Source organism: Lactuca sativa, chromosome 5 (genome assembly GCF_002870075.4).
Source record: "Lactuca sativa cultivar Salinas chromosome 5, Lsat_Salinas_v11, whole genome shotgun sequence".
NCBI lineage: Eukaryota > Viridiplantae > Streptophyta > Magnoliopsida > Asterales > Asteraceae > Lactuca > Lactuca sativa.
In genome coordinates, this window is record NC_056627.2 from 261,066,375 (window position 1) to 261,082,726 (window position 16,352).

A 16,352-nucleotide genomic window follows, 5' to 3' on the forward strand; every position below is an offset into this window, starting at 1 on the left:
CACACACACAAAACTCGATTTTTCTCAAAATAACACTATACTTTGCATAGTTCTTGAAGACCCTTTTCCTAATCACTTTGTACCATTTGTATAGGTTCCCACACATGGTTAGGAGGTGTTTTATCATCTTAAAACACTCCACTTAATTCATCAAGTGTTCGTTGAAGCCGTAAGATCATGATGATCCTCAAGTGTTTAAAAGAAGGGTAAACTACTCCATTTTCCACTTGAACATTCCAAAGCTCACAAGGCTTGTTCCCAACTTATTTAACACTCAACTAAATGTTGTCAAGCACATACCACCTTCATTAATCTCATTGTAAGTACATAACTAACCATGGAATCCTCAATTCTCTTCCATGTTTCCCAAAATTCCCTTTAAGCTAAAACAATCACTAGAACTACTTATAGCTCAAGAGATCCTTCATATTTATGTTCCAATTCCATCTCTAAAGTGTCAATTCATATCCATGAATGTCATTCGTCTATTAGATTTCAATTAACATGTAGTTATCCCTAGATTTCTCAAAATGCCCTTATAGCCTATAATTCAATATCTTAATCAAGGAATCAATTAATCACCTTATGATTTGAATTCCAATCCTTCTAAGAGTATCAATTCATACTTATGAACTTCCTTTACTCCTCAAAAGTCCAACAACTAAGGATTCCATTGTTTTCATCATATTGTCCCCATATCTATTTCAATCCAAGCTTATACATGATTATACCATCATAGATGTGTTTGAGCATTCCAACTGGATTCATTGCCTTCAAACAATATCTAGGTCATTGAATCCATTCCAATCTAACATATAACCACAAAATCCCTAATTTAAAATTCTAAGGTTCATGAAGGTTTTCACCTAAATCCTCGAATCCATCAATAGGGTGATTGGATTGAGATTATGATCATCAAAACAACTCAGGGGAGATTGGAAACCAAAATCCTAATCAATGAAGTAAACTAATTTTGACATTGGGGTTTCCCCAAACTTTGAATTAGAAATATAGAGTTAGAGGATGAGAAATTATACCTCTCAAGCTTGATGTTGTTTCATATCTTCAATTCCTAACTTGATTCCTCAATAACCACTTTAAATCTTCCTTTGTTTCATAGAAATCGCCATTTCCTTCTTCCTTTCTCTCAATCACGTTTATCCTCTCTTCAAATGAAGAGAAGCCCATCTAACCAGTAACTACATTTGATAATTGACATAAATGACCCCTAACCTATCTTGTTCTCATATTTAACACCATTTGATCAATAACTAAAAAGGAACTTACATCTTTCACACTTTGACCCAAAAATAATTCGTTTTATCTAATTAGTCAAATGACTATGTTAACATCAGTCACAAAGTTTGCTATTTGTCGAAACTAGTCCTTCAACTTTACAACTTTTGTCAAATTTACCATTACTTCAATTATTTTCACATTTGTATAAAAGTTTGACATAAAAGTCCTCATCCATTCAGTATATGACTTTAGTAGTCCTTTCCACTAATTAAGTCAACCCTTCCGTCAACTAACTTTGCAAATTCGACACTTTTGCTCCTTTAACTATAAAATGTTAGTATTTTCACTTATAACTTTCAAATTTTCATATCAACTAAAGATACAATTAAATCCTTGATTGTTTAACTATATAAATCATCTTTCATTTATATACTTTATTAATTTAAGAACCTAGTCTTTAATTTTAGGATGTTACAATGGGTATATATCTAGTAATATTATTATGTCTAACGATAATATGTATCATAAAACGTCACAACCATAGTTACTAGGATTGCTTCCCCCCCCCCCCCCCCCCCCCCGCCCGCCCTTCTACATTTTCCGTTCTATATCAGACGATCCAAAAATGAGACCAATTGCGATCGAGTCGCCTCCTAGACTGCGACCCAATCGCAAAATCCACCAACCCCATATTGCTTGAAATGTCAATCCTGTTACAGGATGGAACGTGATTTCGATCTACAAAATTCGTCGACCCATTAATTTCTAGAATGCGATGATTCCATATTATAAAAAAAACATCCTCGGGTGGAACTTTCATTCCATAATTGGGGAACCTAAAAAAAAAAGAACGATCACTATGTATGGGGAACCCAAAATCAATTACCCAATCGTTTTTCTATTACCTATTTCATATTCATGATCATATTCTACATCTTCAAACATTCAGTCCTCTACTCCTCTATTCTTTAAGTTCTTTAGTCTTCTCAGTTTCTTTTTTGAAAGATGGCAAATGGTAAAAATAATCCTGTTCCAGAGAGATTTCGTGTTACCTTGACTGATTCTGATAATGAAGATGGAGTTCTAGGCGACATAGAAAGTGTTGAAGTTCCTCAAAATGTTCAGGCTTCCAAGGATGATAAGACCATGTTGCAGGAAGTGGACATAGCTGATGTATCAGAGAGTAAAAACATAGGGGGTTCAAAAAAAATGGGTGTGTAAGCACTTCCATCAGATGTTTACCCACTCTTATACTAGAATTCATGTACACTTTTTTGGTGCTACAAATGGGAAAGCACCAGAAATCAAAAAGTGTCCTCCTATACTCAAGGATCGGGCTAAATATCAAAGCTTGTTAAATAGAATGAATGATGCTAAATCAAAAGGTGTCTCTAAATCTTTGAAGAACTCTATAATTAATAAAAAAGCTTCTACTTCTAAATCTAAAAAACCACTCGAAGAGTCTTTTGGTATGATGAAAACAAAACACAATTGATATGAATATTATGAGAGCACTATGTGTTAATGACATTCCTTTCATTGTTATACGTAATCCTCAGTTTCAAGAGATGATCACATCCATAAACAGGGCATATGTTGGTTACAAGGCTCGTTCATATAATAAGGCTTGAGTCGTTTTTCTGGATGAGTGTGTGAGATATGTGGAAAAAGGGTTAACTTTAGTGAAGGATACATTGTATACACAGGGGGTTTCAATTGTGTCAGATGGCAAGTCTAATGTTAAACATCGACCATTAATCAATGCTATTGCTACCAACAACCGTGGTGCCATGTTTATGTATGCAGATGACTTTTCTGGTATAGAGAAGACAGGATCAGCAATTTCAAACTTCTTGCTTTGAGGCATTGAAACCGTAGGAACAAGTAATGTTCTTCAAGTGGTGACTGACAATGCAGCAAATTGTAAGGCTGCTAGAAAGGAGGTGGAGAAGGTATATAAACACATTTTATGGTCTCCTTACTATGTCCATACTTCGAATTTAATTTTTAAAGATCTTGCAATTGAATGTTTTTGGCTACTGGAGACACATATAGGACAAGGAAAATAATTATTAAATATTTTCTTAATCACACCCATGCATTGGCTATTTTTAGAGATAATTCACAATTGTAAGTGTGAAAAGTAGCCAAAACAAGATTTTCATCTCATTATATTTTGCTCAAAAGGTTATGGGATTGTAGAGAGTCTCTTGCTACTACAATTGCTCTTAATTCATGGAGAGAGTGGTTGAAAAATAGTTATGAAAACACTAGACAAAATTGATTATTAGTTGTTGATACAATTAAAAGTGAAGGCTTTTGGGATGATGTGGAATGTGTTCTTGTTGTTACAAAACGAATATACTCGATGGCTAAATTTTGTGATGGTGAGGGATCAAAGATGGGAGAAATTTACGAGAAAATGAATAACTTGCTAGGATAGATTAAGGATGTCATGATGAATCATAGTTATGTTGAGTATTACCCTCGAGTGGAGAAGATTATACTAGCAAGATGGGAGAAGATGACAATCCCTTTGCATTGTATAGGATTTTCATTATCACAACGATTTTATGATAAAAATTATCTTGAGGAGATGGCAGCAAGTGGAGTTCGGAGTATAACAACATTCTTGTTATTTGTCCAACATAATTTTGTTATACATTTAAACGTAAACTCAATTATTTGCTTAAATGTAAAACAATTAAATACAAATAAAATGATTTTAGTAACATATTATATATTTATATTATTTTAAGTACATTTTATGCAATAACACATAAATTAGAATCTAAAATTATCAGACGTATTGCTAAAATAGTTTAAGAAAATGTTGTTTATTAAGATGACGTAGCTAGCAAAGAGGGTAATCATTTTCTTAGGAAGGGAAGATACCAAATTGGAAAGAAATAAAGAACCACACAAGCTTCAATCCTTTCAAGATCTAAAATAAAGGGCTTTCATGCATTTCAAAGGAACCCCTTTAAGTGAGGATATTATTTATCTCTATAAATCGAATACTCAAATCCTAATAATGTCATCATAAAGAACTCACTTTTGTATATTTCATTTTTTGCAAATATGAGTGTTGCTTTTATTGATGGTCCGATGTTGACAAAATTTGTCGATGATTCAGCAGCTTTTGAAAAATGCATGAAGGAAAGATTTGACATGCTAGATGTAAACAAAGATGGTGTTCTATCACGTAATGAACTTCATAATGACATCAATGACCTATCTTCAGTGGAATCCGCATTGCAATCCAAAGAAGAGGTTAATAATCTGTATAATGTATTATTTGAGAAATTTGATACCGAAAAGAAAGGCACACTTGATATTAAACAATTTAATTCATTGATGAAGGAAGTCATGATAGCTAAGGCTCATGGTTTTGGTAATACTCCGGTATGCATTATTCTTCAGGCTGATAGCTTGCTTCAGAAAGTTGTATAACATCAATACATAAAATTGAATAACATCGTTTCAAGATGGATTGTCTCAAAGGCTAAGCATCTATAGAAATGTATTTAATATACATAGTTTTTTGTCTTCTTTTTATTATTATATGAAGTTGCAAACCATTGGCACTTGCCAATGAATGCAATTGTAAGTATGATACTATGGTATGTATATTTTGGATGGTCGATACATGCTTTTTTTTTTTATGATTCAAGACATGTACTCTTAGAAATCAATAGCATTCATTTGATACATCAATGCCTTTATATCTTTCTCATGTTACATCTTATGAAAATTTCTAATTTTTAGCTTTTAAAAAGGAAACTCATAAAAAAATAAAAATCTTTGTTCGAGAGTTGGAGTTTATAGTTTTTATTTTACAAAAAATAATAATAATAATAATAATAATAATAATAATCCAAAAGCTATTTCAAGTAACTTTTGATTTTTTATCTAATTACATATCTAAAAGTTAATTGTTTTTTTCAACAATCATAAAAAAATAAAAGTTACAGCTTTCAACTAACCTTTATCAACAATTAAAACTCCTTAGTAATGTTGTCAACCACAATAAATCAATAAATACACAATAAACGATCCAAACATCCCTTGGTCCTAACAAAATCATTTTTTTTTTTTGATAGATAATCCCGATTGAACGGGATTTTTAATTCCTTGTCTTGATCAACAAAAGATTTTATCTCAAATGCGGGAAATTTATTGATTTTCTTTCTAAAACTAAATAAATATAATTAGATGAACATTATCTTATAGATAATTAAATGTGTTGTATAAACTATTTTGGGCCGCGTGCAAGAATTCTATAAGGAAATTCTCTCATGAAATTTGGAAAGGATTCGAGATCCATTCCTTCTTCGTTGGTCAAACATTAATGAAGACAGAATATTAATGATTGTAGATGGGAAAGATGTTAGAACCGGAGTACTTGAGGATAAGGTTGACCCATCTCCGGCTAAGAAGGCGTGCTGGAGGAAGGATCGCCATACTGCGGTGTAGATGGACAGTGGAGCGACACCTGGAGAAGAAGAAAATATTTTGGGAAAATGACTCTTGATGGTAATTAACTTTTACGTTTGTACTCATTTGGTCCCTTTTCTTTTTTTGTATTCAATATACCATTGAACTTATTGTTTGTGTTCACCATAACCCTTTTGACCGACTTTTGACCTGTGATAGTCGGTCAAAGGGTTATGGTGAACATAAACAACAAGTTTGATGGTATATTGAGTACAAAAAAAAGGAAAGTGACCAAATGAGAACAAACTCAACAGTTGGTTACTCTCCTTAGTCATTTTCCCCGAAAAGTTAAATAAAATTAAAGTTGCAAAATTATCAAAGACTGCAACCTTCTTTGGCTATAACGTATATGAAGAGCGTTTCAGAAGGGTAACTTCGTTAAAACATGGTCTATGCTATGCTTACTGTGGTTAGCTGTCAACACCTCTCTTCAAAAGGATATGATTGTGTATGAGAGGTATATTTATCAGCATAAACGTTTACCTCAAGGTATATTATGGTGATATGTCTACAAAAACAACATGATATTGTACATATTGATGTTGTATCTCATCCCATGAATTTGATCTTAAAGCTAAGTAAACTAAAAAATCACAGCACTTGTGATTTCACTCGTTTGTAGACTTGTGTAGAATCCATGATACGATAAATCATTCGATTGGAAAAATAAATGTAGTCATGAAATGTGTCTGCTTAGTCAAGATTCCCCTAATAAATATTCAAGTGCATTACAAAGTTGTACATGTATGAATAGTGTTCTTTCGTGAGTTATGTTTTGAAGAGAAGCAAGAATGAATCTCATAAAGTCATTAATATCAGTAGGAGATGACGTAGGATTTGTTGTAAATGAGTAACGGGAAAATGACTCAGGAGGGTAACCAACTGTTGAGTTTGTTCTCATTTGGTCATTTTCCTTTTTTTGTACTCAATATATTATCGAACTTGTTGTTTGTGTTCACCATAACCCTTTGACCGGCTATCACATGTCAAAAGTCAGTTAAAAGGGTTATGGTGAACACAAACAACAAGTTTGATGGTATATTTAATACAAAAAAAAAGGACCAAATGAGTACAAACGCAAAAGTTAATTACCCTTAAGAGTCATTTTCCCAAATATTTTTGACTTATTGAGTTGTGTTCTCTTCGACCTAAATGACTAACAAAAATGTGGGAGTAACTTATATGGGTAACAAGATAAACGAATTAAGTTAAAATTTAAGTTTTAGTTTATATTAATAAAAAAGACCGATATGATCTCGAAAAAAGACGGAGGCTGAACTGGTTCAATTAAAAACGAGATCGACCTGAAAAAAATGCTGAGACCAGTACGTGACCGTGACCGGTTTCAAAAAAAGACCAGCCGCCAAAGTTAACATACACTTAATTTCGCATTAACTACACATTATCTAACTTTTTCCTTTATTTTTTTAAAAATTTTAATGTATTACTTTTGGTAAATCTTAATATATTGTTTTTGTGTTAATTACATATTTGTTAACAGAAAAACCTGAAACTGAACAAAAAAAAAACTCAAAATTGAATCGAAAAAGATGCATGCAAAAATCATGAGATCATACCCAAAAACTTGAGACCGGTCCCAAAAAGACCGGCCTGATATACCATCCGAGACCAGTCCAGAAAAACAAGAATTGTTCCGAAATTAGTTCGAAAAGATCGGATCCAAAAACCAAACCAAAACCGATATAGGACTGCCAATATGCAGGGTCGTTCCTAACATATTTTAGTCCCAGTGCGAAAACCAAAAAGGGGACCATTTGTTAAAAAAAATTAAATAGGAATAATTATAAAACTTACCATCATAAATATGAGTTTAGATCTTTATAACTAACTTTTGAGCCGTTTGTAGCAATAATCATGATCCAAAATGGTTTGATTTTGAATTTTTTCGGACAAACTTTACGTTACATTAAAAATATTTTTCTAAAAAATATATATTTTGTGTTTTGAATAGAATAACTATTTTGAAAATTCAAAGACAAACATTCCAAATTAAAAAGTTAAGAGATATTTTTAAAAAATATTTTATGCCAATGTGAAAATAAATACACATTATATACCAACACAATCTTAATTACTCAATTTTATTTGATGGTAATTTTAGTAAGCCCATAAAACTTGAGTCATTTAAGTATATTTTCCATCATAATGTGGTTATTTTTATTTGTATGATTATCTCTTTTAAAATATATTTAATGCCAAAGTTTAAATATAGGTCTTCTAACAAAAAGTAAATTTTTAACAAATAAACTTAAATATAGATATTTAACTGGCAGAAGTTGTATAAAACACTTAAAAATCAACAAATCTTAAGTTGTTAAACTCTAATTAATTTTATATTTAATCTTGTTTAAAATTTGACATTAATTAAAAGAATACTCCACTGGATTCGAACTAGAGACCTTCTTTTTAAAATGGAAGGCCCTACGCCTCTCAACCACATGAGCTATAATTAAATTAATAATAAGTATTTATAACTATATATAAAACAAATTTTGAAGTGCTTAAATATAAAATTTTAAATTGTTGTTGCACGGATTCGAATATGAAACATTCAAAAAAATAAAAACGTGTCTATGCCATCTCGTCTACTGCGTGTTTATATATTTTTAGTGTGCGTTTAATATATTTCTACATATTTCAATACAAATAAATTTATAAATATTAGGTCCCCTAGCCGTCGTTGGGCCCGGGGCTGTCGTCCAGCTTATCCTAACCTATGGGTCGGTGCTGCCAATGTGGAAGTCTATTTAAAAGTTTTCAATTTTCTAAATGATCACGTTAGGACTTGGGAACATAGAGCCTTTTTGTAGTATAAAAGGAATTAGCAATCTTATTTCTTAATTTAAAATAAGATGAATTAGGTTGTTTGATAGTTTATGTCTGAGAAAGTGTTATAGAGGAAAGTTTTTTGATTGAGAAAGAAATCATATTGTTTGATTATACATCTAATCGACTGTGCTAAATAATGAAAAATGATAATATTATCCTGTTTTTCTATATTTTAATGGATAAAGTTGTTGAATAATTATAAAAACAATAAATTGTCATACAAATTCAAAATTACACAATAATCATTTACAAATTCAAACAAAATGTCGATTAAGTTGTTTTTAGTTGATTTTTTTTCAAGTTGATGTTACGTTGTTATATTTTCTAGCAATTATAACTTTTTTACAACTCAATATGTGATTCTTGGTCCGGTTTATATCTGATAGTGGTGGGATGAATGATTTTTTTTTAATATATTAGGATGATGGTGGTGTTGTCTATAAAAAGGATTAATCCAATAAAAATGAATTAAAAATTAACTAAAAGAAATTAATAATCCAATAAAGTAGTATTTATTAATATATAAATATTATATAGTTATAAATAATATTTATTAATATATAATAATCCAATAAAAAGAATTAATCCATAAAAAGAAAATAAAAAAGAATTATTTAAAAGAAATTAATAATCCAATAAAATAATATTAATTAATACATAAATAGTATATATTAAAAAAAAAACTATTGATTAATATATAATAATCTAATAACAAAATTTAAAAAATTATTTAAAAGAAATTAATAATATAAGAAACAAAGAGACAGAGTTTATGGTACAATTGTCTCTCCAGCCTATTCAGACAGAAAGATATGGTTTTGAAGTTTTATGGGAAAGACATATCTTATCGGGAAAGACCCATTTTTTTGTGCATATCAAACAGTCTTTCTGGTCCATTCAACCAGAAATATTTGTTTGAAGCTGGAAATATGTCCATCAAACAGGGTCTTAGTCATTTAATGATGTTATATAGATTTGAATTGGAAATTAATCAATTAAAGAATTTTTTGTAATAAAAATGAGATAGACTCTGTTTGATTTGTGTCTGACCGAGTCGAGTCAGACGTTTTTTGTTGACTCGGTAGATGTAAGTGTTTGATAGATTAATTTTGGTTGTCTGACTCACAAAGAAATATCTTAGTGGGTTAGAAGACAAAAAGGAGCTGAGCGAGAAAGGGTTTCTACCTTTCCAATTTTACCCTTGCCTTTGTCGAACTATCAGCACCTCCATCCCCTTCGGTTTTTCTCCTCTTTCAACGCGTTTTTCTTCTTTATAGAACAACAAGATCCTCGATTTGAAGTTTTGATTTTTATGTTCTTATTTGAATAAAAAGAATCGTCGATTTGAAGGTCCGGTTTTTTTGTTCCTCTTCTCATCAGGTAACTTCTTTTCTTGTTTAAAGATTCGTTTTTTTTTTATCTTTTTTTGTTGTTCTTTTCCTATTTGGTGTTCCGATTTTTGCTATTATATAGTCGATTTTTGCTATTATATAGCCGATTTTTGTTGTTTGTTGTTGTGTTATTGTTTGCTGCTAATGTATAGTTCCTTAAGACTGATTGGGTCATATTTTTGCTGTTTGAATTTCAGAGTTTTGGTGTTCTGTTATTGTTTTTTGTTTGCTGTTATGTTGATGTTTGTTGTTTTGGTCAATTTGCAAATTAGCTGTTAATATATAGTTAGCAACGATTCCTTTGTAATTGTAATCGGTTTCCCCTGTTTTCGTCTATTTCTGTTATTCTTGTTCTGTTTTGTACCCATATTTTTTTCAATATAATCTTGTGTAGTTGGGTGCTTATATTTTCATGTATTGTTCAGAATATTGTTAATGTACAATCCATGGTCAATGGCTTTTGAATTCTTTCCCCATCAAATACAAATGGAATAAAATAAACAAGAGGTAAAATCCAAAGTCAAATAATACTTCAAGGGATTTTCCACCAGATTCAACAATGCAGTCAACCCAGCTTGTGAAACAAGGGATGCACAAATGCATCGGTTTCAATACTTTTTAGTACATATGTCATGGGCTTGTCAAATATTAACCAAATTACAAATTTTAAAAGATTTTGTGGAGAATTGGGTCATGGCATCAGAAAATATTAAGGTAACTTCCAAAGTTTTAGAGGCAATAACATATGGGAGTGGAATCCTGCCTACAATAAAACGGCTTCATATGGTGAAAATTTGGCTTCCATTTGTGAGAATTTTGAAGCCTTTTTTTGATTCTTTAACAATTAATGAAAACGAGTGTTTATTAGTTAAAATGGGTGAAATATGGCAATCTTTGAAGTCTGTATTTGCTTCAATAATTCTTGCATTGCCCAGTGGACAAGAAGCTGGACAAGAAGTTGAGATTTTAAATGAATGGTTAGAAAATAAGCATATTTGGTATTTGTGAGAATTTTGAAGCCTTCGTGTCATTGTTGTTATTATTGTTGTTGTTTTTTATTATTATTATTGTTGTTGTTATTATTATTATAATAATATTGCATAGAAACGTGTAGACCGTAGAGCATCGGAGTAAAATGATCATTTTGCATCGGTCAGCACATTCAGTCAGATTTCCAATCAAACAATATGATTTCTTACTCAGTCAGAATTTCTTATTTAGACAGACACTTCTCAGTCAATACTTTTTCAGCCAGCAACTATCAAACGGGGCCATAGTCTAATACTTTTAATTTTCAAAATAGTTACTCGTAAGTTCTTATTAATCCGAACAAAGTGACTAATTATAGACAATAATTATCCTTAGGCTTTGGATGATTATCTTTAATTTTAAAGTCGATATCGTTCCACCAAAACTTGGTTAAGAGCATACGGTATAGGTACAAGAAACGGCGTTATGGTTGATGTGGAGAGGCCTCAACGACATCATAACGAGATGAATACCCCCCCCCCCCACCTCTCTCTCTCTTTCTCTCTCGTTGTGTTGCTTCTTGTTGTCTTCATAACTGGATGAAACAAGAGAATTGATTGGCTGCAGAAGTTATCTCTCTTATCTTAACGGTGTTATAACATTATGAACACCACCCCCACTTCTTGTTATAAGATGTTATAACACCACCTCAACGGTTCCATTCCTAATAGGCTAAATAATGATGAAATAAATTACTTTATGTTTTAAATGGCATTTTTTATACATTGGTCTTATTAATAGTGTTATTCAACTCGTTTTATTGGTTTTCGGTTTAAAAAGTTTGGTTTAATTAGTTTTGTTAACATCTCTAAACTAATTACAATTAAACCAAATAAAATTCAATTTGGTTGGTTTAAGATTATTTAATAAGGTTTACCACATAAACCAAATAAAATTTCACAATTCACATAAAAAATAATAACATAAAGAAGAAAAAAACATAATAAATTTTATTGAATTAGAAAAGAAATGATACATAGAATCTTATATTCAATTCTCTAATTTGATGTGGTTCACCAACCTAAGTTGTTTTGAAATATAATATATCCCTCGGTTTATGCATGTTACAGCTTTTTTCTAGTCATGATTTTCGTTATATATATATATATATATATATATATATATATATATATATATATATATATATATATATATATATATATATATATATATATATATATATATTAAGAGGTATTTTATAACATAGGTGTTGTTTGTTTTTTCGAATCAAAAATTCGTGAAGTCTGCGGACCACCTCTGCAATCCTCTGTAGCAAAAGAGATAGAACAAACGGCTGCAACCCATAATAAGAACTGGCCAATTACTAATCTAGCCAAATTAAGAAAGTCATTAGCAATTTATAGCCAAAAATTAGTAAATGTCCAAATATAGCCCACGAAACCGTAGGTTTCGATCTTCGTCTACTGTTTCGCCAAACCGTCTACTGTTTCGTATTTTGTATAAAAAAAAAATCATTTTTAGGATACAAAACCGTAGGTTTATTAAAACCTACTGTTTCCTAAACCGTAGCTACGCTTTTGGGTGAAAAAATACGGTTTTTTTTTAAATCTACTGTTTTGGGGGTTTCAACTACAAAAAAAAAAAAAAAAAAAAAAAAAAAAAAAAAAAAGGAAACCGTAGGTTTTAAAAACCCTACGGTTTTGTATCCTAAAATGAAAAAAAAAATTATACAAAACACGGAACAGTAGACGATTTGGCAAAACAGTAGTCAACCTACAGTTGACTACTCTTTTGTGGGCTATTTTTGGCTAAGTGGTTTTTTTAGCTATTTTTTATAAGTAGTTAAGGATTTTGGCTAGATCTGTATTTTCTCCTAATAAGAAGCATGTTTGTTTTTTAAAATCTTCAGACTACTGCAGTAAACTGAAGTTTAAATAAACTAATTTTATAAACTGAAAATAATTTTCAACACCGAAATTTAAATAATTGTAGTCTTAAAACATTGAAAGAATACTAAAAAGAACATGTAAAAAACAAAAATATATAACTTTTAAAAAAAAACATACAAAAATATAAAAGAAGTTAACAACTTTATTCTAGAAAAAAAAACTAATTTTAAAAAACATAAAGAAGAAAATAATAAAAAAAATTGCAAACAATGTCTACAAAGTTCGTACAAAAGTATACACGTTAAAAAAGATGAATTTGAAACTAAAAATATTATTAACATAAACGGTAAAAAAAATTTAAAAATAAATTTTTTTTAAAAAAAATCAAGTTAAAATTTTTTTGTGGAAAATATAATAAGAAATTGTATCAAATCCGTAAATAAAAGTTTAAAAAAATCTAAGTTTTTTTAAAAAAAAAAAAATAAAAGTTTAAAAAAAAAAATTATACCAAAATTCTAAAAAAAAACACTTCAAAAAAATTAAAGCTGAAGAGGTTTGAAGTGTCAAGTCAAATGTTGCGTCACGCAACACACACGCAGAGGTTTTGCAGTCTGAAGTCTTCCATAAAAAAAATTGTTGTGAAAGGGGAAGTGTTGCGTGTGTGCTGCGCCGCGCAGCAGAAAGTGGTTTTAAGAGTTTAAAAAAAAAAAAAAAAAAAAAAAAAAAAAAAAATAGCACCTTAATGTACAAATCTGTTATGTACAAACCACTCATCTTTTTATGAACAAAAACCAATGTTTTAAAACCCGAGTTTTTAGTTAACCCGGTGTGATGACCGGTTCACAGGTCAACCGGTTCAACCATTTGAACCGCGTGGGTCAACCCGGTTTATGGTTTTTTTTCTATTTTTATTTTCCTGCATAATGCATAAACATATAAGACTAATAATTTGATGTCCAAAAAGTTTAAACATTGAAGAAACCGCAAACGACTCGTTGTTTTGTCGTTCCCTACTTGTATCCAACTATTCAGACCCTATTAAAACGGGTCAATCCGGTTTTAACCGGTTTGACATAAGCGTTCGAACCACGGTTTAGGGGAAACCTGGCCGGTTCGATCCGGTCTGTAGTTTTACAAAAAAAACCGATCTCAACTTACTTGCCTTCTACCCCAGGTCACGGTCCAACCGGTTGAACTGGCCTGGTCGACCCGGGTTTTAAAACATTGACAAAAACTAATTATGGTAAAGAATAATCAACGAAAATATTTAAGGAATGAAACATCAGTTAATTTTTTTTTTCTTTTTCAACATGGGCATGATATTTGCCCAAAAGTTGGACATCCAAATTTTTTAGCATATCAGCCAAAAAAATTATAGCCATTGAAACAGTCAAATAAAATTTTCAGAATAAAAAAATTATTCATCGAAACAGTAATAATTGTTGTCGCCGTTTTGCGCGGGTGTACACCTAATATATATATATATATATATATATATATATATATATATATATATATATATATATATATATATATATATATATATATATCGAGGTTGTAAAAATCGTTTGACGGTAGCTCGACGGTCACCTGGTGTTAAGGGATTAATCGGTTTTGGCAGGGATTAATCATGGATTAATCGGAGACCATAGACTATTAATAAAATATTAAAGTTAATCAAATATTAATATATCTTAAGAAAAACAAGCACTTGAAAATTAGAAAATAAGAATTTTTGTAATTTGAAAATTTGAAAATACAAAAATATGAACATTTTTGTTAATATTTGAAAATTTGAAAATTTGAAAATTTTGGAGTAAAAAAAATAGATTTTTTGAACTTTATTTTTAAATTTTGAATTTTTTTAGTTTTTTTGACTTTTTTTTTTTTACTTTTGTTGACCGATTAATCCCGCCAAAACCGATTAATCCTACATTTCTGATTAATACCCTAATCTTCGACGGTTGGAGAACGTTAAGCGATTAATCCACGATTAATCGCCGATTAATCCCAATTTCTGCAACTTTGATATATATATATAAGGCGAGTTTTCGTGTGTTGTGTCGAAATAAAATTATAATGTTAACACTTTTCAGAGAAAAATTACAAAAATAGTCTAACCCCTTAATTACTTTGTAGAAAATAGTCAAAAAAAACCCAAATTACAAAAACAGTCATCAAAATCGCAAATGGATTAAGCTCATCTATTATTTTAACTTTTCATCTGTGAATATACAAGTCGCTAAAGCACGTGTACGCTTTAGTGACTTGTATGTTCGCAGGTGAGTTTTTTTAGTTTTTCTATATAAATATCTGCAACCTCACACTAAAATCACAGACGAACTAAGTTCATCTGCGATTTCCTCTAACATCCACCTGTGATGTTGCGTTTTTTTTATTTTGACTATGAAATTGATATGCTTTGACTACGAAACAACCATATTATATATAAAGTTTTGCTAAAAAATCTCACTTTAGTTGTTATTTCTTTGGAAATTTTGTTTAAAACTTCTCTAATAAAACAAATGAATATTTGGTTTGCGTAGTAACTGGTGAGAGGTAGAAAGTTGTGCCAAAAATCTTGAATACGTATGTCCACATGGAGGTATTCCTGAATTCGCTTTGATATTTTCCGAGTATATTAGTTATAGTGATTTTATATCTTCGGTGAAAATGAAAACCGGTTTGTTAGACATATATAAAATTAGTTTTTGTTTTCATCATCCTGAATTGAATCATTATATAGCCATAGTTGAAGACATGAATGTTAGAATGTTGATCAACGTAATCAAACCGATTGGAGGAAGGGCTGTGAAAGTCTTTGTAGTGGCTGATGAAGGTGATGTGGTTACGGAGGCTGGCAAGAGTGGAAATCAGCCAGTTGCTAACTTATGCAGCTATAAAGAGAGCAACAATCCAATAGGTACTTTCATGACTCCTAGTGTACCTTAGTTTCGTAGTGTTGCTGAAAATGTTAATGTGAGGTATTCGCCTATTCACTATGTGGATCCTGAAAATTACAAGTACGTTGGTGATGATGATGTTGGTACATATCTTAATGACATGGGTGGTTGTTATGTTGACGTTCCCCAACAAGAAGTTAAAGTTATGAATAGGGGTGGAGTAGATCATAGTAAAAAGAAAAAAATTATTATTGATAAATATGATTGCTGATCTAGCTTTAGATATAACCGACTTAGAAAACAATTATGATGGAGATGAGTTGGGTGACGAACGTAAAGTTAAGTTTCCCGATAACCTTTTTTCATAGTATGCCCCCTCTACCAGCATATCCAGTTGATGTTAATGACGATATCACATCACAAATGGTGGACGTCAATCATCAAAATATTGAATGTCTTCGTATATTTAAGAACAAAGACCTTCTAAAACGGATGATTGGGAAAAAAATATCTTCTAGAAGGTTTTCAGACGAAGAGAAGTAGATCGGCAAAATCAAGGTATGAGGTTGTGTGTGCTGGGAAAAATTGTTCTT

General features: G+C 30.7%; 1 protein-coding gene across 1 annotated transcript; it reads left to right on the forward strand.

The window, feature by feature from the left end:
• The first annotated feature begins 4,320 nt into the window (after positions 1–4,320).
• LOC111878422 (uncharacterized) lies at positions 4,321–4,692 on the forward strand. Its single transcript, XM_023874924.2, has one exon. The coding sequence runs from the start codon at positions 4,321–4,323 to the stop codon at positions 4,690–4,692; it is 372 nt and encodes a 123-aa protein (XP_023730692.2).
• The last annotated feature ends 11,660 nt before the right edge of the window (positions 4,693–16,352 follow it).

Excerpts from the sequence above, each read along its gene's own strand:
- LOC111878422 (XM_023874924.2), top strand. The coding sequence starts at position 4,321 with ATGAGTGTTGCTTTTATTGATGGTCCGATGTTGACAAAATTTGTCGAT.